The following is a 25009-nucleotide window of genomic DNA, read 5'->3' as shown; positions in this document are numbered from 1 at the left end:
TATCCAGATTCAACAAGTGGAGTTTAAGAGCATGTAGACTCCTCTGGTTGATCAGTAAGAAATCCAATGCAGTCCTATTTTAGTTATAATAATTGTCAAAGGATAAACTAAAGATACTATGTTTCTGTGACCACTGGACCATTAATGTTTTTATTGTTGGACTTGAAACTTGAATTTTCTAAACCTGAAGACCTTTTGTAGTGATTGACACCAGATAAAATAGATGCAAAGTAGGAAGTAGACAACAGTTCATACCACAAAGATAACAAGCATAGTAGCTAAAATGTTTATATTGAAGTTTTCTGTATAGGGATATCTGTACAAGAAGCCATATTTCTACTTGAGAGATGTTTGAAAATATTTTAAAAAAGCATAATGAGAATATACTAAGAAAGGATGAAGGACACATAATTGGGAGAGCTAATAGAACCAGGAGTCATGGCCTTTTATGGCTGTGAATTAAGATGTTAGAGGTGCAGCTGGAGATTATCAGTAGGGACTGTTGGTGAATTTGTAGCTCCTTTTTTTTATATATATATATCCTAGTTTTATTATTATTATTGTGGTGGTGGTAGTGGTGTATTTGTACCTCCTTTTTATATATATATCCTAGCTTTATTGTTGTTGTTATTATTATTATTATTAGCTTCCTGCCCTCAACCTCCTTTTGGTTATTTCCTGATGAGTGTTTTAAGATTATGTCAAAGTAAGTCCTGTGTTAATTGAAATTTGTCAAGGTCAGTTAAGGCTCCCCAGAGGTTACTTTTGGGGGTTGTGTGAAGAGCCTTTTAGCTTCTGGAGTTGTAACTCCTATAGTTGTGTCATTTGCCAGGATGGGTCATAGTGTGGTTGACCATATGGCTTTCTGTGAGAGCGCAGGAACATTCCCCTTTTCAGTAATCTTTTTTGAATTGTGTATATTGCCTTACTCTTAACCTCTTGTGTTTAACTCTGCTTGGGAGGTTGGTTGACTTACTAGAATTGTGTTTTTGTTAGAATGCCAGTTTAAAGTTTTTTTATATGGAGATACAATAGTTTTGGAAAAAAATGATAATTATCAACCAGAGAAAAATGTAATGAAGCTTAGATCTTATAATCTTTTTTGATACAAAGAAATGTTTCACTGGTTGAAATGTGGGTAAAGGATATTTTTAAGCCATGGATTTAACTCAGAAGTTTTATCTAAGCGCTTCCTTGGCAAGTGCAAGGGCCTGAGTTCAATCCTCAGTTCTGCCAAAAAAAAAATAAAAGAAGTTTTATCTAGATAAAGTGAGATAAATTTGTAGGTTATATTAATAAGTAATATAAATTTATAGGTTATATTGATAGTGAGCTTATATTTCATTGTTTAAGAAAATGTTTCTTACCTGAAAAGATAACCCATGAAATATTCCTTGGGTCAGATTTGTGAGAAATAAATATTTGCATAAGTGGTGATTTTGAAAAGGAAAATCAATATGTGTATCTTTTTCATTTAATTTTTAGTCTTTGAAATTAACTTTTCCACAGTAAACAGTAAAATAAAACTACAACTAAACTACATTTCTTATTTATTTCAGAATCTTATGATATAAAAATCAGGAACAATTTGTAAAGAGAAATATGTAAAAATCAGTTCTGAAATGAAAAGTTTTGCTAATATGCTGTAGCTGTCCCAGTAAAATAAGAATACTGAAAGTAATATTACTTAAATATTACTAATAGTAGCAGCTGATGACTAATTTTTATTGACTTAAATGAACTAATTTAGTAAATCTTTAAGGGAGAAAACATGAATGTGGAAGTCAAAATATCAAGAAATTTTGATTTATGTTTCTCAAACTGAAAGACTTGGACATAGACATTTGCTAGCCACACGTTACAAATCTTAACTTTTAAACATTGTTTCAAGTATATGTAAAAATATTCTAGTGCAGTAGTTAAAATATAGGACAGAAGAGAATAAGGTTTTAGTTGTTAAATTTATATAATCATGCTGTTTTTCCCAAATGTTTATGCAGCTCTTCACTGTTCTTTGTGTAGCAGTTGTAATACATGTTAACTAATGTCAGCGATTTCAAAACACAAGCACTTCTTGAATAATTGTTTATAGATATACCATTACATTTGATGCAAATTAAGCTGAACTATTGGGGTTTCTCTGTGGAAGAGTAATGATAGCCATTTATAATATTGGCCAGTTCGAAGACACAGCCAAAAGCATGAGGGCTTTCTGATCTACAAAGAAAAGTTTGTAGTGTAGTCCATATGATTGTGTTAGTTGAATTTGTCATTTTTAAAGATAAAGTATATTTTTATGTTTATAGAGTTATAAGAGAACCCATTTTATAGAGAGCAACTGTGATACAAGTAATAACTTTAAGATTATTCAATTTATGAATGTTCTATATGTGTACAACTCTACTGGAGTGAAAAATGGATACAGGATAATGGCAGAGAGTTTGTTTCAGCCTCATAGTTATAATACTTCAGCTGTTGATTGTCCAAAAAATGTAACATTTATCCCATTACTTCTCAATGAAGTGTCTTCAGAGTTCTAAGTAGTTTAATTTATAAATACAATTTTTGAAGTGAAAGTTGGAGATTATGTTAGAGTAATATGATAGAGTAAAATATAACATCATTTTAAGCAGGAATTTGCTTTATGTTTTGATTACTTTTTATATTCTAGGTGCTTAAAAATTGTTTATCTGCAGTTCAAATAATTGTATTTGATATCTTCCGGTTAGTTGTATCTCCTATCATGATAGGAAAGGAATTTTATTCAAGTTACATTATAAAATAGTGGTGATAAAATATTATTAAAAATAAGTATTTGATGATATAATTTGTTTTATTCTATCTAATCTGCTCATATTTTATTTTGCATTTTCAGCCTGTCTAGCAATTATGATGCACAAATGAAGAGCCTTTTAAGGATTGTAAGGATATTTTGTCACGTCTTTCGAATTGGGCCTTCCTCCCCCAGTAATGGCATTGATATGGGCTACAATGGAAATAAAACTCCAAGAAGCCAGGTGTTCAAGGTCAGAAAAGTATATGATACTGTTAGGAAGATAGACGTAAAAGAGATGAATTTGACAAAGCATGCATTCATTAATCAGAAACCTCAGGAACAGGAGGTAAATTTGGTTCATGCCTGTATCACTTTTTAAGTAAGGTACACCTTTCTTCTTTTAACTGTCTAAAGAACTGGAAGGTTTAATTGGTGAGCTCTCTATACTTTCTTGCACATAAAATTTTTATTTCATTAGTATTTTAAGGTTAGAGATATTTAGTCTATGACTGACCTTATTGATGTGTTCTTAATATGATAGCTACTACTTAAAATATTTATTGGGGAAAGATTGCTTTTATTCACTGAGCATAATAAAGCTTAATTCTTGAGATCACTTCAAGGAAGAGTCACTGAGATATTTCGTAAAATATTCTGGATTACTTCTAGTGTTTCTTTTATGCAAGCTTATATAAATAGAATCCTTGGAAGAAGGACTCCAAATAAAGTCCAAGACTGTGTTGCTTTGGTATTAATGCTTTTTTGTGGCATTACAGTTTTTAAAAACTCAGATTTTGTTGAAATGTATAACTTAATAATTTTTATATTTTTTAAAAACTTTTTGCTTCTTTGATGTTGGGGCCTTTCACATGCTAGGCAAGTACTCTACACCAAGTTATATCTCAAGCTTTTTCATGTTATTTCTTTATTTAAAGTTAATTTTGCTTAAATGTGAGTATAAATACAAGGTTATCCGTCTAAATAGTGTTTTCATGTGCTACCTCCTTAAAAACCAACTATGATTGAGAGTTTTGCTCTTTGTAAACTGTGAGGCTACATTGACAGTCTGTTTTAAGTGATTATTGTCTTACACATTGTTCGTGGTGTTGAGGATCAAACCCAGGGCCTTGTGCATGATACTTGGAAAATTTTTGACAAATACTTAGAAGTGGTTTGCAATCATTTTGACAGTAATAGTTTTGTTATTAAGCTCCATATTCTTCTAGAGAGGTATGCAAAAGTATCTGTCCATCTGTTTGTTTTCTCTGTTTTTTGAAACTCAGAGTAGGAAAGAAAGGTAATTAAATACAGGTATGTATGTGTTTCTTTCTTTTAACCTCTCTTCTCCTATTGTGCCACCTTCTGGAAAAAGAAAAGTATGCATCTTCTTTGGATTTAAGCTGGAATTTCAGGCACCGTTTTCTGTAATACTAGTTAGAATTTGCAGTTTACTGTCTTTGTAAAATTTTAATCTAAATTATTGATGTATTCTTGTTAGTGATGTTATGAGTTTTACTGCTCATTCGTATCACAGGACTTTTTAGTGTGTTCTGGCCTTGCTTACTGTTAGGATGAATTTACCTGTGACTTTACTTTTTACTCATCCTTTTTATTTATCTATAATGATAAATAGAAAATAAGATCAGATATGGATATAGTCACAATTACTTAGCTTGGATATAGAATATATTCAATATTGTCTTTTTTGTTGTTAAAATTTGAATCTTCCACTTACTTGCTAATGATATGGGAAACAATGTCCTAATTAGTTTCTTTATGGGCACTTAATGCTTGTTCTAAATCTTAGTTTTCTATCTAGGCAGTCAGTATAGATATAATGGCAGAAAAAAAGATTATATTACATTTCCTTTGTTAAATAGAATCCAAAATTCGTGTATATATGATATATATGAAATTCTTCCCAGTTTCTTTTATCAGTGTCATTTTTATTTATTTATTTTTATTTATTTTTTTCATAATTTTATTGAGAAACAAATAGTAATAAGACAGTTTCAAAATGTTTTTTCATCATATTCTGTGGACTTAAAAGTTCATTGTATCAATACTTGATGAAAAATACCTGTTCCATGTTATGCCTAAGATGTTTGATACGCAGACAGATAGTGAGGTTAAGCTTAACAGCCTAAGTTGTATGGTAATAACAATAAGCTTGTCTTCTGGATGGTTAACAACCTAAGTTTGCAGACCAAAATTAGAGAAAAAGGAGGGCTGCAAGGAAAGCCAACATTTTGGCCCTAGCCTTCCAAGGTCAATTAAGACTCAGGACATATGAGAACTTGTACTGTAACGTCATGTAACTCAGTAGTGTCCCAAATTTTCTGATCAAGGAGATTATGGGGCCAAAGAGGAAAGTGATCGATGATGTAGAGTGTGCCTAAGGAGTGTCTTCATTTGTAAAAGGTAGTTTTAGCATTATTGACAAGTGCTTTTGCCACTGACTGTTTATTCTTGAGCTATAAACTCTCTTTTAGTAAAATATTTGTAGTCCAAAAAGCAGCTAATTTTTGAAAACATTAGTGCTTATTAACTCCTAAGGAATTTATGGGTCTCTATCTAATTTCATTAACACAAAATAATCTGGCTTCTCACAGGATAGAAGTTTCTGCATTGCCATCAATGCATATAAGGCTTCTTGTTCATTTTGGGGTAATTCAAGTTGTGAAAATCTTTACTATTTGCTGAGTTGCTGCAGTGTTAAACTGAAAAATACCATTTTAACTTTTCTGCATTTTTTTCCTTAAGGTCGCTCATCCTTACTTTCCTCTTGTAGTTGAGTGGTAGAGTGTGTGATAGAGTGTGTGCTTACTATGAATAAGTGGCCCTGGGTTCAATCTCCACCACAAACAAATTTACTAGTCACTATTTGTAGAGGTTAGGTAATTACACTTACTGTTTTAAATATTATTAACTTTGCATTGTGGTGTGTGTGAAAGCATGTATTATTATGTGTGTATAAATACACTTTTATATTTTTTCTCATAAATTATGAAAATTCTAGGAATATACATAAAAAGGGGTTTAAAAACTAAACTGTTTATTAGTTTCTTTAAGAGTTTTCACTTTTAATTGAAATGAGATGTGTTTTATTTAGCTGAAAATTACATAATATAAATATTAGGGATTAACATGTATGATTTTAAAAACTAGATATTTGAAAATTGATGTAAAATTACTTTTTGTTAGGTTTTAGCTTTTTTATTCTAAGAAACACATAATTTAAACATTCGCCATATTTTTCCATTGTACCTTGTACATACAAATTAAATGTTAGCTCTAATGAAATTTGCCATATATATGACATTTATCTGCTTTTGCTACTTTTAATCTTTACTGTCATTGTCTTGGGAAGATAGAAATACCTGGAAAACATTGTTTCCTTTGTATTACTGAAGTATGTGGAGTTGATTTTTGTGTTTTTATTTCATCTTGTAGTTTAATGGTGATTAAGAAGTATATTCTTTTTCTCTTAGCCTCTGGAATTGCTTTGGCACTCATTAGATGAATGGCTAGTTTTAATAGCTACAGAATTGATGAAAAACAAAAAGGACTCAACGGATATCACTTCTATTTTACTGAAACAAAAAGGCCAAGATCAAGATGCCACTTCCATTCCACCATTTGAACCTCCAGGACCTGGGAGCTATGAACATCTATCAACTGGCACAGGAAAATCCAAACCAGATGCTCTTGCAGGGAAACAGGAAGCCAGTGCAGATTGTCAGGATGTTATTTCTATGACAGCCAACCGGCTAAGTGCTGTCATTCAAGCTTTTTACATGTGCTGCTCTTGTCAGATGCCTCCAGGGTAAGAAAGTTGTGGCTTATTTTCTTTTTCCTGATAGTTGAAAAAAAAGCTATATTTTTATAATTTCAGTAACAACAAATAATTTTTGGTTGATTTTAAGTGCTGTTTTGATCTTACTTTATGATATTCATTGTCTGAATCTAGATCTGGTACAAAATATTTAAATTTTGAACAAATAACATGTAAATTGTTTCTGTGTAAATATTGAATGCCACCTTTTATAGGAGCTCCTGCATTTTTGTATAATCTATCAAGGAGAAGTTATATATTTTATTTCACGTTACAAATTAACTAGATATGTCTGTTTTCTCAGTTATTTGCCTTGTTTGTTTTTGGTCTTTTTTGATTTTACTGTATTTTTTTGGTTGAATTGTTTTTTAGGGGAGGTTTATTTTTTGTTTTTGGTGCCGAGGACCGAACTCAGGGCTTCCAGCTTGCCAGGCAAGCATTCTACCGCTGAGCCAAATCCCCAGCCCCCCTGTTTTCTAAATTATAAAGAAGATCTAAACCCAGATTCTTTCAAGAGGTCTAGAAGCTACTACAGTTCAAGTATATGCTTATCACATTTGCTGTATCATATTACCAATGTGTGTCTATGTATTATTACAGTTTTTTTTATTCCTTACAGAATGACTTCACCTCGTTTCATTGAATTTGTCTGCAAACATGATGAAGTTTTAAAATGTTTTGTTAATAGGTAAGACTTTCTGGGATTCAGAGACTGCCATAGCTGCTTTTATTCCTTTACATAGAGTTTCATCTAAAAAGCTCTTTCTGTTAACAATTAAAAATTACTCAGTATCAACTGGAAGTGTATAAGTAGGGGATAACACATTTTGTCTTCGCGTCATTTCCTTTTATCTGAATTTGCATTTTGCTTAATGTTACTCACCTTTCCACTTATACAAAGTGTATTTTTCTTTTAGAAATCCCAAAATTATATTTGACCACTTTCATTTTCTCCTTGAATGCCCTGAATTGATGTCAAGATTCATGCATATCATAAAAGCACAGGTAAAAATTTTTTTCCTCTTGATTTTAGTCTCTCTAATGAAATTTTTTAAATTGGAACATTTAGTAATTATTATATTTAAAAACTCTTATAAGTAAGAGCAATGGAATTATGTTATGTTAAGAAGTACATTTTTGTCTTCAAGAAGTGTATTGAGTGCCTACTATGTGCAGAGGCCTTTGTAAGAACAGTACCTTGCCCCATTTCCTGAAAGGAGTTATATGACATTCCAATCCTGTAAGGTAGACCGTCTTTGAGAAAAGGATTTTATTCCCAAATATACTTGGGAAATTTATAAACACAGCATCAGTATATAAAAGAGTTTGAGAAACCCTTTGATGAAAACAGTGATTTAACATTGCTGATTTTCTGAACTTGTATGACCCGACAACCTTTCCTCTGTTAGATTGTGCTTATTCATTTCATATACTTTAGGTTCAGTGAAACATGCTGGGGAAAAGCTTGTTTTGTTTCTTACTAGCTAGGTGATTTTGAGTTCTTTGCCTATAAGATAGGGATAATGACAGTGACCTCATAGAATTATTGTGGAAACTATTTAAAGAGTAACTGACATATGTAGTCAATAAATGTTAGTTGTTTGGAGATAGAAATCATTTTCATTTAGCTAGAGAGCAAATAATTACTTGTTTCTTTAGGAATTTAAGGGATGAAGTCCTTACAGTAAAGGGAAATTTCAAAAAGGAGGTAGATTTTAAGTGGCTTTCAAAAGTTTGAAAAACAATACTGTGAAAAAAGTGAAGGGGGGGGTGAACATTGTAGCAAAAGTATGTGCTGGTAGATACAAAAGTGTTTAAAAGTGGTATTTGCAGCAGAAATTTTGTTTCTGTGAAAAGTGAGATAGGTTGGAGTCATATTGTCATATTTTGTTGAGAATTGATTGCAAGCTTAAATAATCTTTATTTACTAGGCTGTTAGGAGGCAGTGATAACTTGGTTTCAGGAGAATTACATGATCCTGCTAAAGTTTTAGAGGATAATTTATGAGATATGTTAGGATAGATTTGGGACTGTGGTTTGATTAAGTAGTTCTAAAATTATAAATACCATAGGCAGTGTTTAAATGTCTTTAGGAATATTGACTTTCAGAAGTTAAAAACAAACTTGAGAATTAACTTATAATATGCACTTGTATATCAGAATCTTTTGATATCTATAATGTAATGCAAATGAGAAGATAGTAACAATAACTTACAATGTTTGACTGCCAATTTTAAGCTTAATACTATATATTTGCTGTAAATGAATAATTTTTGGAACAATCAACTTACTTGGTTGAAGCTGAAGGTGGTTAAGTAACTTGTTTAACTCTTTGTTACTAAGTGAGAGAACCAGAAGTTAAAATTCTGTTTGGTTCATAATTTCTTTGAGGTGGGGGCGGGATTAGGAACCAAACTTAGGGTCTTGTATGTGTTAGGCAGGTGCTTTCTCATTGAGCTATACCACCAGGCCTTATTTATTTATTTATTTATTTATTTATTTATTTTGTTGCAGTGATACAATCTATGGCCTTGCACATGCTAAGCCAATGCTATATCTCTATGCTAAATCCCTAACCCTCTTAAGTTCACTTTTTCCCTTTTGTTTGTTTTTCTAATGCTGAGGATTGAACTTAGAACTTTATGCATAGTAGTCAAGTGTTCTGCCTCTGAACTGCATTTTAGCTACCTAAGTTAATTTTCTTAATCTACATTACAGTGTATGACTCTTCTATAGGTCAAATGAATCATAGGTGAAAATGGTTTTTAGTTTTTGAAAGAGAGTTAGTTTACTCTTTATCATAACTGTCTCTGCTTATCACTTTTAACTTTTTCTTTCCTGAACAATTTAATCAGAAAATATCTGCATCTATCCTGGTTGACCCAGAAAGGGAATTTTATTGATGCACCAGGGTGAAGAAAATTTCCATATGAATAGTGCCGGGCTCTTGTGGGGTTTGGAGTTTGGAGATGGTAAGGAGGTGTTAGCCAGGTAGCCTAAGGAGCAGACTAATGTGTAAGGGTAGTGGTAGCTCTGGGAGTTATGTGACAGAGCCTCAGTGGAATTCTGCAATGAAGAGGTCTTGTCAGCAATAATAGATTGTTAGGTATGGGGCGGGGGGTTGAAGATTGGTGAGAACATTAACTCTTGATTTTTTATCTTTGAAACATTAGTTATGAAAGTGCAGAACCTAGAACAGAATGTGTGCTGTTGAATTTGAATTGGAGATATCTGTGTGAACCTAGAGCTTTCATTCTTTATTGATAGATTAAGCAAACCTGGCACCAGCTCGTGGTCTTCATATACCATTCTGGATGAATGAGGCTTGTTAGAGAAAAATGGCAAATTCCAGAGCTGGATTTTGAGAGGTACAGGATGAGTCTGGAACATTTTGTTGTCCAGTAAAGAACAATTTAAAACATGGTAGAATTATGTTGCTGTGACTTAGAAGTCAGCTTAAATGGATTCTCATTGGACAAATCAGGAACAACATAACTTCAAAATAAAGATAGCAATACATAAATAAGAGAGCCAGGCATAGTAGTGCACTCTTGTAAGCCCAGCACTCAGCAGGCTGAGGCAGGATTTCTGTGAGTTGGAGACCAGTCTGGATTATATATATAGTGGGTTCAAGACAGTGTTAACTATATAGTGAGATCGCCTGTTAAAAATAAAGAAATAAAAATAAAAAAAAATAAACCAAATATGTCTTTACTGAAAAATTCATGAATAAATATGGACAAGGTGTGAGGTATTTATACTCTCAGAATATGTCCTCATAGAATACTTTCTAATTACAAAGGGAAAGAGGAACCATACTGTAGAGAAACTTGGCAGTGATCAGAGTAGATACACGAGTGTGCCAGCTGGTAAGGTGCACCGAGAAGGTCATGGCCTTTCTTCTGTGGTGTTCCCTAGAGATCATGCTCTTGAGTCTGAGCACCAGGAAACCTCAGACTGACCTGACTCCACCTACAGATATGCTACCAAATTAACTGGCCTGCAGGCTCCAGAAATATTAAGGTTATGCAAATTAAGAAAACAGGAACTGTACTAGAGTTCAGGAAATAGAGATGGGGCAGTTAAATGTAGTTCATGAATCATTGTGCTATAAAATATTATTAGAAAATTATAAAACTTGAAATTAGGTCTAAGCAGTAGATGTAATAATGCATCAGTGTTCCTAATTTAAAAGTTGTTACCTGGTTATATAGGAGAATTACTTTGTAGGGAATATCTATCAAAGTGTTTATGGATGACTGGGCAGGATATTGGCAACTTACTCTCATGTCAAAGAAAGGTGTTTTTATTTTACTGTACTTGGAAATTTTCTGTAACATAGAGACTATTCCATCCAAAAAAGTTAAAGAGCAACTACCACTAATAAAGGATTGACTTCTTCTTCTGTTGGTGGTTTTCAGGTGGCCAGTAGTTAAAGGGAGAGACATTTTGTATTGCTGTACAAATGCTATTAAGAGGAGCCACTGTAATCAGTCCTGTTTTGTGAATTATATATGGAAACTCAGGTACTCAGAAAGTTTATATAAAAAAATGCACCCTTTGGCTGTGTAGGTGTTTATACGTGTGTGTATGTGTGCGTGTGGGTGTATACGCGTTTGCTGATCTTATAGATACTAGATTTTGAAGGTAGTGCTTTGTACCTTTTAATGTTTCACATAAATTAGTTTAAAAAGTACCATCTGTTTTTATTTCTCAGTTCATACTTTATAGATAAATGATAGTTTGGGATCTTATAGTAGCAAGGAAGTGTACTGTCATTTTAAATAGGTATGGACAATAATTTTAATATTGTTATGAGTGGTAATAAGTGTTGTCAATATTGACTATTTCCTCAAGTTACTTAACTCCTTAGTGCTACATTTTCCTCTTCTGAAAAAGGGGATGATAGCCCTATTTTTTGCTAATGTTGTGAGAGTCTGATGCAGTAATACATGTAAAGGGCTTAAAATATTACGTGGCTTATAGGTGCTTTTTGAGTGTTAGCTAATTTATAATTGTAATTTTCTGCTTGCATTTTTTCATTTAATTCTCACCATCCTTGAAGTAGGTATTTTCTGTTTTATAGGTGAAAAAACTATAAAGTTTTGAGAGGATTAGTAATTTTCTTAAGATCACAAACTTAATGATAAAATTAGGACTTTATTCCATGCCTATCTTATTTCCAAGCTCATAATTAAGTCCATTGCTTCAATATAATGTTTGTAGTGTTTTACCAAAATATTAGAAATAATTGGGATTAAAATTTTGAGTTCATTATATTCCACCATGTTTACTAAAAAATATGTGCACTCTAGTACATATAATAACATATATTAGTGGCAGTGTTTTACTAAAATGTGGAAGACTGTTGGACATACAAATAAAATTACACATGTAACTTTTTAGTAAAAGGTGAAAAATTTATATGATCTGAAGAGAAACCAGAGTATATATAACTTTAAAAAGGATCATTTACTCCTTTTCTTACTGACAAAACAGATATTTAAAAAAGTAGGTAATTCGTTAGCAGTTATCTAAATATTTTTAAGATTTAAAAAGTAAGCCTTTTAAAACAAAACTAATATTTAGTTTTGCTAAAATGAATAATTTATTGCTGTCTGAAAAATATCTGAAAGGGGACTTCTTAATGGCGTTGGAGGTATTAATTATATTTATCTCTTTAAACTATTATGAGGAGTGAATAATATAAGAGCAACTTACATATATACTCAGTAAATGCTTGTTGTTTTGGAGGTAGAAATCATTTCATTTATCTAAGCTAGAAATCAGTAATTATTATATGTTTCTTTAGGAATTTAAGGGATGAAGAAATTAAAGTAAGAGGAAATTTCAAAAATGAGGTAGGTTTAAGGCTGGGGAAATAGCTCAGTGACTTAAGCACCTGCCTGGCAAGCGCAAGGTCCTGAGTTTGATCTCTGATACAAAAAGAAAAAAGTAGATTTTGAGTGACTTTCAAAAGTTTGAAAAGCATGGAATATTATGAAGGGAGTAAAGAGGAGGATGAACATTCTAGCAAAATTATAGGCCGGCAGATGGAAAACTGTCTACAATTACAGTGATTGTTGTAGGATTTTCATTTAAGTGAGAAGGACAGGCTGGAGTCATACTGTCATATTGTGTTGAGCCTTGATTGCAAGCTTACATAATCTTTGCTTGGTAGGCTGTTAGCAGGCACTGAAAACTGCTATATCTTCTAAGGAGGTGGTTTCTCCTTCTGTGCCTTTGTTTCCCTTAACCTGGTCTGCTTTTTTCCTCTCTGATTAGCAGGTTCTACAGAATTTTTCAGTCTCAGCTCAAACCAAGACCCTGTGAAATCTTTGTACTGCAGTTGTCTGCAGTTTCTAAATTCATGGTGTAGCTGTAGTTTGTACTTCAGTGTTAAAAATTTGATTTTATGCAAATTGATAATTTTACTGCTTTTATATTATTAATGGTATTGGCACATACTAGGTACTCAATTATACTTTCTGATTAATTATAATTGCTGATCACTTGTAGCTTGCTTTACATAGCAAATGAAAAAAATGTTTAAACTTTTCTTTACTCTTCAAGAGATCTCATTCTTTAGCTTTTAGGGTAGAAGAATGGAAGATTGAAATATAATGAATTTCTTTCTAGTTGCTGCCTTGTATTTTAAAGGATAAAAAGTTTAAGGCTAGGTGTAAAGGATTATTTTCATGAAAAGTTAAATGGAAAATGAACCATCATTTTTCTAGGTGTGAGAATTCATTCTTGTAAGCTTTTTTGGGTTTAAAAGAAATTGGGAGTAGATATGTTCAGTTACATACATATTAAGTTCTTAGATATGACATTAATTCTTGCTGTTAAATATGTAGGAATGTAAAAAATACATTATTTAGATTAAGTATTTCAACTATGAACTGAAGAGTTTTTATGAATAGTGGTGGAAATGTTAGAACATTATTAACTATTATAAATGAAGGTCTGAGTGATTATTTGCAGAAATTTACTAACTATAAGCATGCTAATAAAGTGGTAATTAGGTGACTGAAATACTGCTGACATACTGTACTGTCAATTTTTTGTGTAGCCATTCAAAGATCGTTGCGAATGGTTCTATGAACATTTGCATTCAGGACAACCTGATTCAGATATGGTACACCGACCAGTGAATGAAAATGATATTCTGCTGGTTCATAGAGGTATGTTTAGCAGAGAAATTGATATATGTGTGAGGTATGATGTCTTTGTTATTGTAAAGTTTCATATGTAAAATTAATGAATGCTACATATTTAGATTCTATTTTTAGGAGTAGCTGTGAAGTTGTGTCAAAAGCAAATTGTGCAAAGCTAAAGCAAGGGATTGCTGTACGGTTCTATGGAGAAGAAGGCATGGTAGGTATAAAAAATAAGTGATGTAGAAATCACTGTAAACAGTGGAAACACATTTGATTAATATTTAATATTGGTGAGAGAAGAATCTTATTCAGTATTTTAATTTCTTTATTATTTAGAAAAATTTTCCCAGTATATTTGTGTTGATGATAAATTTTATTTTCTTGAATTCAGGGTCAAGGTGTTGTACGTGAGTGGTTTGATATTCTGTCAAATGAGATCGTCAATCCTGATTATGCGTTGTTTACACAGTCAGCTGATGGTAGGTTGAGTGATCTAGACTTTTTCTGTGACTTGTCATATTTTCAAACTACTTCAGTACGTGTTAACTTTGACTCCCACAGTAACTTTTTAAGCCAGGTGGAGTATTCCCATGTTAAAGAAAACAGAGGGGCCAGGGAGATGGCTTAGTGGAATAAGCGTTTCCCTGGCAAGCGCAAGGGCCTGAGTTAAATCCCCAGTTCTGGAAAACAAAAAAACAACAAAACAAGAAAACAGAAATTCAGAGTTTTTGCCTACATTACACACATGATCAATGGTAGAATTGTAAGTGGAATTTAACTCAGTATAACATTCTTTACTGTAAATAGATGGTTTTCAAATGCTTGTTTCAAGGTCTGATATTAGTCAAGAAGTTCTTCTTGGTCCTTTGAAATTTATTTACTTTAAGCATTCTCCTTTGGTTTCCTTTTTGTTATTGTATTGAGTAAATGTTTTCTTTTAGAAAATGGTGTTGCTAATAAATAGACTTTTAAAAATTTTGGTAACTCCATTTGAGTTTCTTAAAATTTCCTAATCATGAAACCAAACATCTAGAAATTGGGATAGTAAATCTTAATTCATAATCTGTTCACTCATACTAATTTTATTTGTAGTCCTCTTAAGACATCATCACCTGGTGACTAAAAAGTTATTAACCACATAATACAAGTTGAACAATCTTTTTTGTGGAAAAAAGTATTTGTGACCTAGAGAGTTGTAATCTGATGTTGTAGATGATATGCAAATAGTTGCCACCTCATTTTTGTGAGGTATATTTGAGAGATTTGTAAATTAATATATATCTGAAGTGATGGTGGGATTTCAGTTTTCAGATGTTTTGCTCTGTTACCTGCTTTTCCTAAAAATTTTCTTAACTTAGGTGTTTCTCCAATAGCTTTTTTTTAATGACACTGAGGCTTGAACTCAATGCTCATACTTGCTGAGCAGACACTGCACCACTGAGGAACAATCCCAGTCCCTTTTCCCCAAAGTTTACATTCTTTTATAAGAAGAGAATACCCTTTTACTTTTCTTGCAAACTATTTCATTAGATTTATCAGTTATTCTTGTAGCTACCCTCAGTGCATAGCATGAACTCATTATATTATTGTTGAATAAATGAGTAAATTTCTCTTCCAAGTTACTGGTCATCACAGAAAGGAGAATTGAATTTGAGGGACTAGCGTTAAGTTTTTATGTTGCACTAGATTTTGGTAAAATACATGACAAAATTGCCATTTTAATTATCTGAAAATGTATAATTCAGTAGTATTAAGTACAGTACATACAGGGGCCAGCCAGATAGTTCAGCAGACTAACTCACCTGCTTAGGCAAGCACAGGGACCTGGTTCGATCCCTGGTGTGCCATGCTGGCCCTGCCCCGAGGGTGCACGGAGATGGCAATTGAGGCTGATGTGGTGGCACACACCTGTAATCCCAGTGTTTGGGAGGCTGAAAACAGGAGGATTATAGGAGTCCAATCTGTGTAGTGAGACTGTAGAACCTGTACTAAATGCATTTAAAACAAAAAAAGTATAGTACATGCAGTATGCAACCATCGCCACTGATTTCAGAACTTTTTCATCAACTCAAGAAAAACTGTTAAGTAGTAACTCTTGTTTACCCTTTCTCTAACATCAAATTACTAATCTAATTTCAGAATATAAAAATACTGCCTATTCTAGATACTTAATAGAAGTGAAGTTACCTTCATGGCATTAGATTTTAGCAGTATTCAGTAACTGTTGATAACCTTTGCCATTTTTACTTTAAGCTCAATAATAATTTTTAAAATTTAATTATTTTCCATGTAAAAGAATAGGTTGATTTGTAGACTTAATAATTTTTGTATCATTGTTGATAGGCATCAGGTTCAGTGGTGAGACCCATTACTTAAAAACAATTGTACATTTTCAATTTTTAGTTCTACTCAGAGTATTCTATTCCTTTAGAAACAAAAGGTAATGAATACCTACTGCAGTGGGCATGTATAGATGAATGAGACAATATTTATCTAAATTTATCACCTAGTAGTTATTTTACATGCTTAGGAAAGCATGTGTATTTATCAATGATATTTAATATATTTTTCTAGGATTTATCTAGTGTTCTTCAACTATTTTTAGTCAATAGTATTATAAAATTTTCTGTATATACTGGACTTGCTCTATCAGTATGAGTGCATTACTGGTTATCTTTCATAGTTCTACTGCTTGTTTGTATATTCCACAAAAATATTACTGTGTAAGTTGTATAATGGAACCTGAGCTTTGCTGCAATTATATAAGAATGTATGTATGTACATTGAAATACCCATTTTCTTTATGTAGATTTTTGAGAATAAATTATATTGTGCTTATTTTAATAGGAACAACTTTCCAGCCTAATAGCAACTCCTATGTAAATCCTGATCACTTGAACTATTTCCGGTTTGCTGGACAAATCTTGGGATTAGCTTTGAACCATAGGCAGCTGGTCAATATTTATTTCACACGATCATTCTACAAGCACATTCTTGGTATGGTTCTATTATTTCCAAAGACATCTATTTATATTTATATTGCCTTTCTTATAGCTTTTAAAGGATAACTAAGTAGATAAGCAGTGGCATTTTGGGTGAAGTAATTTTTGATTGGAAATCATCTGTGTGTGTGTAAGATATTTTGGAAACAGGAAGAGGAAGGGGGAAAAAAACCCAAACTGCTTAAAACAAATCTTTTGCCGGAAAGCTTTATTTTCCATTTTAGTATGTATGTTTATGCAAATAATACATCTTAATCTGGGTATACTTAAGGTAATTGGCACTTTTGAGGATTATAGCAGCTTCCTGTTTCAAAGAAAGATTACATTGTGAAGTTGTGAAAGAAACAGATTTAATTTAACACATTTCCTAGTTTAGAAATTAGTGTCCATTTAAAACATGCTGTGAACTGGATTATATTTTGCAGTTTTCTAGAATTTCTGTAGAGGGCAGTATTTTACCATTAAATAAATAAGAAAATGAAGCAAGCAGCATTTAGACTGTAATAACTGGATCGTCACTTTTTTTTTTAGGTATTCCTGTAAATTATCAAGATGTGGCATCCATTGATCCAGAATATGCCAAAAATTTGCAATGGATTTTAGATAATGATATTAGTGATCTGGGTCTAGAACTAACTTTTTCTGTTGAGACTGACGTATTTGGAGCAATGGAAGAAGTTCCTTTGAAACCTGGAGGTGGAGGTATTCTTGTGACACAAAATAACAAAGTGAGTATTTGAAGTTTTGCAGTAGCCATTGTTTTTAATTTGGCCCTCTCATAGTTGACAAATTTACTTTGTCATTTGCTAGAAACACCTTTACTGTTGTAATTTCACGAGAGATTAAAATATTCAATTAGAAAAACTATCAAATACCAAATTTTGAGTTAGAAAAGGCCACTTCAGTATTATACTGGCTCTGCTAACATGGTTTCAAAAACAGTCTCGATATTCAGCTAACTTATAAAACAGGCATCTGCATTTTGAAAAATTTGATTAGAAATAGAAGCTAAATGCAGGTACTATTTGCAGTAATCATTACTTCTTTCTTTTCTATATTTTAGGGAAGGGTCTACAGGGTGCTCAGGGTCTCACTACTAGATCAGACTCATAGTGATCCGTCTGTTTACAGCCTCCCAAGAGCTGGGATTATAGGCACGCGGCACCATGCCAATGTCAATCGCTGTCTCAGTGTGCCCTGGGGGCAGGCTGGTATGGCAGGCCCGAGGATCAAACCCCCGACCCCTGCTCCTAATCTGCTGAGCTATTTGGCTGGCTTATCTTAAAATCTTGGTACCTGTATTTGTTTTAAATTTTCCTGTTTAAAATCATAATATGTCTTTATACAGTTATTTTGGTGTATTTGGAAGGATCTCTAGATTCAGAAAATCTGGTTTGGAATTCTGCTTCTATTAACATTTTCATTTCATTAGTCATACTGTGATTCTAAGACAGCTTCAGAATCAATAAACTATGAAAAAAAGTCTCTTAAAATATTTTGTAGATGTAGATTTAATAAAATTGAGTTTAGTTTTAAAAGGAACAAAAGACTTGGTTATGTGTGTGTGTACAAATCTGAGTGCTTTCAGTGCTGGGGATCAAACTCTGAGCTTGCTTAGGTAAGTACTCTATGACAAGCTACCTCACCATTCAAAGACTTGGCCACCGCTTCATAGACACTGAATAAAGCTTGTGGAATAGTCTGAAGGCCAAGGAAATCAAAACTGGATTCTTTGCTAGGGAAAGAATAGATAGAAAGTAGAATTAGTAAGGCAGAGGCTATCTCACTCAGGACTCTAAAAACTAGAAAAGGTGTTAGGATTTAATGCTCAGTGTCATGGGGAGTGACTGTAGTGTTCGCAGCTGAAGTGTTATATAATCTGAATTGTATATTTGTAATTTTAAAACCCGCTCTGAGCTGTGAAGAAGCAGCAGTACAGGGGGAAATGAGAATGGTCACTAGATGCTATAGTAATGCAGTTGAGAAATGATGATGGTTTAGACCAGAGTGTTGGAAGTGGAGGTAATAAGGCAGTATCTGACTATTTTTAACAACAGATGTGATAGTAACTACTGGTACAGGACATGAGAAAAGTTATGGATGATTGATTACTAGGATTTTGGCTTGAACATCTGAGTGAATGGTGGCATACTGGTTCGCAGAGATGTTTGACTATTGGTGCCAAAATAATTCTAAGCCTTTACCTCTTACATGAGAAGTGATTGTTACTAGCCTTATCTTATTTGAAATTAAAAAAGAAATCACGAAAACTTCTTTTTTGTAGGCGGAGTATGTTCAGCTTGTTACTGAACTTCGAATGACAAGAGCCATTCAGCCTCAGATCAATGCTTTTTTACAAGGCTTTCATATGTTCATTCCACCTTCTCTCATACAGCTTTTTGATGAATATGAATTGGTAAGGAAAAGTGTGATTTGTTTTTTGTTGGTACTTAAGAATGCAAAACTAGTTGTAATTCAGAAATGATTTTAGAGTATCATAATGAATGGAATAGGTATAATGAGGCAGTGTGTTTTAACCACTTACCATTCCAGTTATTTAAATATAGGATGATTGGGTCCAGCAAGATAGCTCAGCGAACTAACACTTAGGCAAACTTAGGTAAGCACGGGGATCAAAGTTCAATCCCTGGCACCATGTGCCACGCCAGCCCTGCCCCAGGGTAGGCTGAGCTGGCTACAAATAAATAATTGCATTTTTCCAGTTAATTTTGTAAGATAACATAACAAGAAATATAAAGTGACAGTTTTGTCAGATTTCTTTTTTTTATAATCTTTTTTTTTAATTTTATTTATTTATTTGTGTGTGTGTGTGTGTGTGTGTGTGTGTGGCCAACTCAGCCCACCAGGGGGCGGGGCTGGCTGGCATGTGGTACTGGGGCATTGAACCGTGGTCCCTTTGCTTTGCTAAGCTTGTTCTAAGTAGGTGCTTTAGACCACTGAGCCATCTCACCAGCCCAGTTTTGTCAGATTTCTTCAATACAAGAATCAGCTTGTTGAAATGATACCAGGTCGAGCAATGCTCCAAGTAGTATGTAAACAAATGGGCTGCCTGAGTGATGCACAGGGCAAATTAAGTGGTTAATATTCAAGTTTAGAGAATTTTAAAAATAAGATCTGTTGTTGCACTTCTCTTTGAGACAGGGTCTCCTATGTAGTTCAGGCTGGCTTTTGGGATTGCAGGTATGTGCTGCCACACCCAGCTAACCTCTCTTAAACTTAATAACCAAAGTAATATTTATTTTAGGTGACATGGGATGAGATGGTGATAAACAAATATGGGATATATTTTTGAAGATGTTGAATAAAGTATTCTTCATTATTTGATTATTTTATTTGACTACATAAAGGATGCTGATACTGACTGCTTTATTTCCAAAAACAAGACTTTTTGTTGGTTTTGTGTAAGCTTTTCCAGCTTCTTATGGTACCATATATATAATTTTACAATTTTGTACTTTAAACTTATGTAGAGTCCTCTAATTACTGATGGATTTTTTTTTTCATCTGCCTTTTTCTGTGATCTAATAGGATTCCTAATTCTAAATGATTTATGTTTGGATTTTGTTTTCATAATATTTTTTTTTTCATTTTTAAAGAGAATAAAAAATAGAAAAAAAGTTGAAAAGATATAGAATTTCACTAAAAAAAATAATAGAAATTCAACAAGGTTGGTATATTGCATATTGTTGCCTTCAAATTTAGTTGTTCAGATTACCAGATACAAACATGCAAAGTTGGTTGGAAAAAAAACAAGTTATAAAAAATTAAAGAGAGACAGAAAAGTTAAGCAATAACTGCTCCTTTCAATGGACCAGCAGAAATCAGCACTACAGTTATCCAGATTTTCCTTTCCTTCATTTCTCCTTTCTCCCATTCCAGTTGTTTTTTCCTTTGAACAGATTCTTTCCCTTTCGCAGTGTTTATTGTACCATAGTATTGTAAAATCGGTAAGTGGGTCTGATTTTATTTACTCTTTCAGGTTCTTACACTAGCGAGACAATACAGTTTACATATGCAGGTTTGATTTTTTTCACTTATGAGTATGATCTCTAAAATATAGTATTTTAAATAGAGTGTAGTTGTTTTCTTATTTTAAAAATTATAATTATGAATAGTAAATTCCATATCAATGGAAGAGTATTCTTTGGTTTTTATTGTCTTTTAGCTTTGTTTTTACCCTGTGCCTTTTCATTTTACCATGTGAATAAGGATGTTGATATATACCTTCCTTTTTACATAGATCACTATTTCAGTTTATCATAGTATATCTTTATATAAAATATAAGTTTTGGGGAGCAGGGGATGTAGCTCAGTGGCATAATTGCCTGCCTGGCTAGCACAAAATCCTGAGTTCAATCTCCGGTACCAAACAAACAAACAAACAAATAAAAAAAACCCACCACATTTTGATACTTTTGAAATCTGTTGTGACTAAGTTTTACTAAATTTAAGGTTTGAGTATTATGACTTTATTTTAGTATTAATGGCTTTATTTGCCATAGTTTCATTTATATTTAGGTAACTATAAAATTTATTATTTTTAACACTTAAAAATGATGTAGTTATAAGCTATTATTACACATGACTAAAAATCTCAGTTTTTCAGTACTGTGATTGGAATAAATTAGAATTTTGGAACAATTGTTTTGGAGATAACAATAAGCGATGTTACTTTCCTGTCGTGATTTGAAATTTTGTATCATTGTTTGCAGTGTTTTTTCCTCTTTAAAATTAGCATTATGACCCTCCAGCTTCCTTTCCCATCAGATCTGAACACTGGTCTTGGTGGTTGTAAAGGTGGAAAAGAAATGCTTAAGCTGGCCTCACAGTCTTATAGTCTGGTATATAGCATGTGGGTTAGTTTCAAACAAGGTTAAAAAAAAAATTAGCATTGTGGAGTTTAATATAGAGAATTTTTTATTTTCTGGACCTAAGTGTAAGTATAACACAAACAGCCATAACAAAGATAATTAGCATAAAGTTGCCTAGAAATGTACTAATACTAATAAGTTTATAAAGCTTTACATGTGCAGCCTGATGCATTTCAGCAAACTGAACTTAACTGTGGAAACAACCCCCAAATTAAGAAACAAGTCCCAGTGCCTAAGATGTCCTTCTTGGGTTTCCTTTCAGTCCCTTCCCCCCATTCAAGTATAAGCATTCTCCTGACTTCTAACGACATAGCTTAGTTTTACCTGTTTTTGAAATGTATTTATAAGTTGAAAAAAGCTTAACTTGTTTATGAGAACCATTCATATTATTGGATGCAATTGTAGTTAATTTTTTATTGCTGTGTAGTATTATATTATGTCAGTTTCCTTTTGTATCTTGAATATGTAGTGGGTTTTTTAAGTTCCATGCTATTTTAAGTAGTGCTACTATAATCCTGACAGTGTGTGTCTTGGGAAAACATATGTGTACATCCTGTTGTATATGTGTCCATCTGGACATAGAAGAAATATATAAAATTCATCCCTACACTCTTTTGCTTGATCTGTAGCAGTGTCCTACCAGGGAATGGAATTTCTCTTGGATTGTTAAATTAAGAAACTGTAATAAAGGGGCAATTATAGTGGTAATAGTAAAGAATAAAGAAGTTTTGGTGAGCCTTTCTTGTGATTAGGACTGAAGACACAGATGGAAGAATTATTAAGAGTCTTGTGAGATATTGAATTGCCAACAAGGGCCCTTCGTAGTATCCATAGTTTAGCAGATATGGCTACTGCAGAGATGTGGTTGGTGTTGAAGCAACACAGTGAGCAGAAATAGCCTCACTTCTGACTCTGCCTGTGTCCCAGCTCAGCCTGGAGCAAGCAAGCAGGGAAGCCAGTGTGTAGTGCAGGAGAGGTAGTAAATATATTTGAGGGAGACTGACTAGAATATCTTCATCCAGTACATTCACACAATTTTGAAATAGTGCTGTGAGAAGAACTAAAATGCATCTGTGCCAACAGTTCCAAAACTTCATAGCCTTAGGATCTCTCTCTCTTTTTTTTTTTTTTTTTTTTTTAAGATTGGTGGGTTTTTAAAATTTTATTTATTATTTGTGTGTGTGTGTGACCAGCTCAGCCCGCCTGTGGGCGGGGCTGACTGGCATGTGGTGCTGGGGGATTGACCTGCGGTCCATGTTCTTTGCTAAGCTTGTTCTAAGTAGGTGCTTTAGACCACTGAGCCATCTCACTAGCCCCAGGATCTCTTAAAGAGTTTTTGCTTCTGTATTTGAAGTTGAAACAAGAAACATTTATTGCATATTAACATGTATAAATTTTAAAAATAAAAACTGCTTTTTTCAAGAAAAGATGAAATAGAAGAGTGGTATTTAGTTTTGTAAATTTGTAATTTAATGGCTTAATAGAGGACAGCAAGGTTCTAGTATCTGCGTCTACATATAATCAATTGTCTGTGTTTGGTTTAAGTATACAAAGAAAATCCACTTGCGCGCTGATAACTTGGAAAAGAACCTTCAGACCTAACTAATAAACTCAAAAACCCAGTCATGAGCAATTCAAAGGCAGCTGTTGTAGGAGACATGACTTTGAGGCACATTGTACTTACGTTTCTCTTGTGACAAACCATGCTGTTTAGCTTACAGTGTAGGTTACAGGCCAGTAGTCATTGCCTCATTTCACCTTTCCCACTGTGAAACTTGGGTTCATTCAGAGATGTGGACAGGATCTTTTCATATTCTTTCTCTTAGAAAGTCCAACGGTAAATACTTTGCCATTCTTAATTTCACTTTTGTTTATATGATTGAGATTTTATGATGTGTTTGATGATCTTTCTGGAAGAAAGTCTATCGAGAATCATTTAGAGGATTGGTAGAATGCTTATCCTATTTGCATGAGGCCTTGAGTTTCATTCTCAGTACTTCAAGAAAATAACAACATAAATATTTTATTATTACTTTTTGGAAAGTTGAATTTAAAAGGTCTGAATTAATTTTTAGAAGGCTTTTTCTTTTTTTTTTTCTTTTTTTTTTTTTTTTTGAGATAGAGTCTCCATATGCAGTTCAGCCTGGCCTTGAACTTATTATGCAGTCAAGACTGGCTTCAAAGTCATGGCAGTCCTCCTGCCTCAGCCTTGCAAGTGCTGGGATTATAGGCATGTACCATAAATGTTTTTTTAAAAAACCCAAAATCTTTTATATTACTTTTTTTTCCTAAAGATGAGAACTTTTTGATGCACATTACTTTAATCCAGAATTTATTGAAGTCTTTGCTGTTACTTTAATGTTGAGAATATAGTCTTCTGGTAGAATTTAATATGTTTGCAAAGAAACATAAAAATAAGTAAACTTAAAGTGATGTTCATGTAGTTGTTGCATTTATAAATGGCTGTGTATGTCTATATAAGCATATAAGCTACAGTCTCATTTTAATTGAATTGAATCACTGTGGAGAAATTAGCACCTCACAGTATTTGAAATGAGCAGCATATCAAGGATTTTTTCCTATGTAGTACTTCCCGTTGATGACTGTGGAAACTGTCACTGAAAGAAATCAGTTTTATGTGGGTTAGTTTCTAATTATGTCAGACTTACTATTTAAATGTAATATTTTTTTTTCCCAAAGAAGATTAACAAGATATTTTTCTGTTTTCTCAAAGGAGCTACTGCTTTCTGGCATGCCAGAAATTGATGTGAGTGATTGGATAAAAAACACAGAATACACAAGTGGCTATGAAAGAGAAGACCCAGTTATTCAGGTAAAATCTCTCTAGAGCTTAGAATGAGTTGAGATTTGCCATTTAATTTTGTAAACTTTTAAGTACTATTGGATGAAAACCTACATTAATTAACGAAGTAAAATTTTTCTCTAAATATTTCTTGTGGGAATATTGCATATGAAAGCTTTGTATGAAATCATTTTTGATAAATGAGTTTCATAGAGTAAAATATGCTTTATGAATATTGCATAGTTCTCTGGGATTAATAAGTTTATGTTTGCTCTGAAATAAGAGCTAAGTTTTATTATTACTTTTAGTGGTTCTGGGAAGTTGTAGAAGACATTACTCAAGAAGAGAGAGTTCTTCTCTTGCAGTTTGTTACTGGCAGGTAAGAAGTATTTTTATGATAAGCACAGAACAAATTAATGGGTATTATTATTATTATTTTTTTGTGAAACCGGGGATTGAACTCAGGCCCTTGTGCTTGCCAGGGAAGCACTTATTCCACTGAGCCATCTCTCCAGCCCCTGGGTATTATTTCTAATGGCTT

At 32.9% G+C, this 25009-nt stretch overlaps 1 protein-coding gene and 1 non-coding gene across 6 annotated transcripts in view; both read left to right on the top strand.

Annotated features, from left to right (window-relative positions):
• Hace1 (HECT domain and ankyrin repeat containing E3 ubiquitin protein ligase 1) overlaps positions 1–25009 on the top strand; it is a 169160-nt gene that overhangs the window by 54142 nt on the left and 90009 nt on the right. For 4 of the 5 annotated variants that reach the window (XM_023722342.1, XM_023722344.1, XM_023722343.1 and 1 more), the window contains 12 exons: positions 2876–3026; positions 6268–6602; positions 7231–7299; positions 7529–7616; positions 13684–13795; positions 13891–13988; positions 14163–14250; positions 16619–16768; positions 17305–17501; positions 19058–19189; positions 24400–24498; positions 24777–24847. In XM_023722342.1, the coding sequence (XP_023578110.1) occupies positions 2876–3026; positions 6268–6602; positions 7231–7299; positions 7529–7616; positions 13684–13795; positions 13891–13988; positions 14163–14250; positions 16619–16768; positions 17305–17501; positions 19058–19189; positions 24400–24498; positions 24777–24847 (1590 nt within the window). The remainder of the gene's footprint in view (positions 1–2875; positions 3027–6267; positions 6603–7230; positions 7300–7528; positions 7617–13683; positions 13796–13890; positions 13989–14162; positions 14251–16618; positions 16769–17304; positions 17502–19057; positions 19190–24399; positions 24499–24776; positions 24848–25009) is intronic. The other variant, XM_023722341.1, reaches the window with a different exon arrangement.
• On the top strand, positions 21537–21667 carry LOC111818414. The gene has a single exon (XR_002822407.1). It is a non-coding gene; the product is annotated as a small nucleolar RNA SNORA61 (small nucleolar RNA).

Source organism: Octodon degus, unplaced genomic scaffold (assembly GCF_000260255.1).
Source record: "Octodon degus isolate 3935 unplaced genomic scaffold, OctDeg1.0 scaffold00090, whole genome shotgun sequence".
Classification (NCBI taxonomy): domain Eukaryota; kingdom Metazoa; phylum Chordata; class Mammalia; order Rodentia; family Octodontidae; genus Octodon; species Octodon degus.
The sequence above is the reverse complement of the archived record's forward strand: the minus strand, read 5'-3'. Positions and strand labels throughout refer to the sequence as shown.